General features: G+C 36.9%; 1 protein-coding gene across 1 annotated transcript; it reads left to right on the top strand.

Annotated features, from left to right (window-relative positions):
- Positions 1 to 248: 248 nt before the first annotated feature.
- Positions 249 to 2,626, top strand: LOC123723365. The gene is made up of 2 exons (XM_045685943.1): positions 249 to 944; positions 1,250 to 2,626. Exons 1-2 carry the CDS (start codon positions 249 to 251, stop codon positions 2,624 to 2,626), a joined length of 2,073 nt encoding a protein of 690 aa, XP_045541899.1.

Genomic DNA, 2,626 nt, shown 5'->3' with positions numbered 1-2,626 from the left:
TGTGAATACAGTGATTACTCTAAGACTAAATCGGTGTTAAAAATTGCCATTGACATTTAAAAGAAAACTTTATTTTCTATTACCCGCAAGTTCTCATTAACGTTGGAGTTGTGTTCTGTCAAATTGCCAACTTAACGTAATATTGTGTCATCTGTCATCTGTTATATCAACACTGTCATCCAACTGACTGGCAGTAAATGTTACCAGTTCTATAAAAATCTACTATTTTAGAAATCATTTCATTAATCATGACTCAATGCTTCAAGTGTGATGGTCACATGCAAGATGATAAGAATGCAAAAATAACATGCAAAGGCTGCAAGAGGGCAATTTGTATCAAGTGTAGTGGACTAACTGCAACGGAATTACGTGTGTTTGGTCTACAAAATCCTAAATTATCGTATCTGTGTGATGATTGTGAAGAGGGACTGAGGCAGGTACCAGCGTTGCGCAAATTAGTTACCGAGCTCCAACACCAAGTGCAAGAGCTCAGTAAACAACGCTCAAACGCAATAAACCTGGACATGGTAATTCACGAGATTGAGGATCGCAAAAATCGCAGCCGCAATGTTATCATGTATGGATTACCAGAGTCTAGTTCGACTTCACCGGAAGACAGAAAGGAACACGATAAATTATCGGTAACTAAGTCATTGGCGTCACTCCCCGCACAAGTACCCGAGATAGTGTCAACGTTCCGTTTGGGCAAACCTTCTTCCAACAATAGTAAACCCCGTCCTCTTAAGGTGGTACTAACCAATAAACATGGTGCCATCACTGTTCTGAAAAATAAGAACAAACTACCTAAGGCAATCAGTGTCCAGTCGGATATGACACCTTATCAAAGAGACGAATTGAAGAAACTTCGCGATGAGTTGGCGGACAGGATTGATAAAGGCGAGAAAGACCTAACCATCAAATATATAAACAAAGTTCCCAGGATTGTGAGTACCACAAAAAACTAACTAATGCGGTGGTCTCTGAATTGCTTCTTTTTTATACAAATTTGGCATCCTTAATGGCAAAATTCGATTTATTTCTTGTTGAGATTAATAACTATAAGCCTGCATTTATTTTAATAACCGAAACTCATCTGCATTCCTCGATACCGAACAGTATTATCAACATACAAGGTTACACGCTATTTCGCTTAGACAGAGATAATAAAAGATGTGGAGGTGTAGCTATATATGTCGCCAATCAAATAAATGGATTGAATATTATATCTAAAGTTAATACCACATATCAGAATAATATGGTCGAAGCACTATGGCTCGATATTCAGTATAGAGAACTTAACTTTCTTATGGCTTGTGTATACAGACCGCCTTCAAGCTCACTCTCTCATTTGGATGAAATTCTGTTTGATACCATAGAAAAGGCGGCTTCAGAAAACACTGTTATTATTGCAGGAGATTTTAACTTACCCAAGATAAAGTGGCCGCTTCAAAAAACTCATGACTATGACAGTCTATGCGAAAATTTTGTTAATATGTACACAAACAGCAATCTGAACCAACTCATAACACAAATTACCAGAAAACGAAATCATGAAGAATCTCTTTTGGATCTTATATTCTGCAATGATGATTCACTAATGTGTGACATTGATTATCACCCTCCGATAGGTAAAAGCGATCACCTCGTTATCACTGCTACGATACAAGCAATTAGTTCTCAAACTTTAACTAATGAAAATGTAAGTACCACTCAATACGACTTTTTCAAAGCTGACTACGAAAAATTATCTCTGTGTCTAGCAAACAACATAACTACAGTGAAAGAATCTGTAGGCGATATGTGGTTCACATTCAAAAACCAAATCCTTGACTCAATAGAAAAATGTATACCTAAAAAGAAAATATACAACAAACATTGCACCAACAAACCCTGGATCAACAAAGAAATACTCAAGTTAATTAAACGAAAAAAAGAATTGTGGAAAAATTATAGAATTGACCGAGACGAACATTCATACAAAGATTATAGAAATGTCAACAATAAAATTATTAGTCTATCTAGAAGCAGAAGAGCTGCTTTCGAATCAACTATTATAGAATCAGGTCCTAAGGCTTTTTACGGTTATATAAGAAAGCAACTGAACTCTAAAGTCTGTATCCCAAACATAATAAAAAATGTCTCAAATGAACTTGTGACGAAGCCTGAGCAAATTGCTGAAGCCTTTGCTGATCAGTTTAAAATGAACCTTCTCAATGAGCCCGACGGACCGATGCCGAGTATCAACGTTCCTAGAGTTACAAATCCCATTCAAGACTTATATATCTCTGGAGAATTGGTAAGAAAGACGTTATCTAGCTTTAACGACACCACAGCATCAGGACCCGATGATATACCATCAGTAGTACTAAATAAATGCTCGGAAGTTCTAAGTGACGATATAGCTAAAATCATGAATAAATCTCTCAAGGATGGATTAGTACCAGAGGATTGGAAAAGGGCCAATGTAGTGCCGATTTATAAAAAAGGAAATAAGTTACTGCCTGCTAACTATCGACCCATCAGTTTGACCTGCATCTTGTGTAAAACCATGGAGAAGATAATAGCCAACCACATAAGACCGCATATTCAAACGCGAAAGGAACGAACTGAACTGGTCTTCGTATAA

This window comes from Papilio machaon, chromosome W, assembly GCF_912999745.1.
Source record: "Papilio machaon chromosome W, ilPapMach1.1, whole genome shotgun sequence".
NCBI classification, from domain to species: domain Eukaryota; kingdom Metazoa; phylum Arthropoda; class Insecta; order Lepidoptera; family Papilionidae; genus Papilio; species Papilio machaon.
Note: the sequence above shows the minus strand (reverse complement) of the source record. Positions and strands in the feature narration are given on the sequence as shown.

Coding starts and splice junctions, on each gene's coding strand:
- LOC123723365 (XM_045685943.1), top strand. CDS start 249: ATGACTCAATGCTTCAAGTGTGATGGTCACATGCAAGATGATAAGAAT. Junction 945..1,249: donor TAAACAAAGTTCCCAGGATT/GTGAGTACCACA, acceptor ACCACATATCAG/AATAATATGGTCGAAGCACT.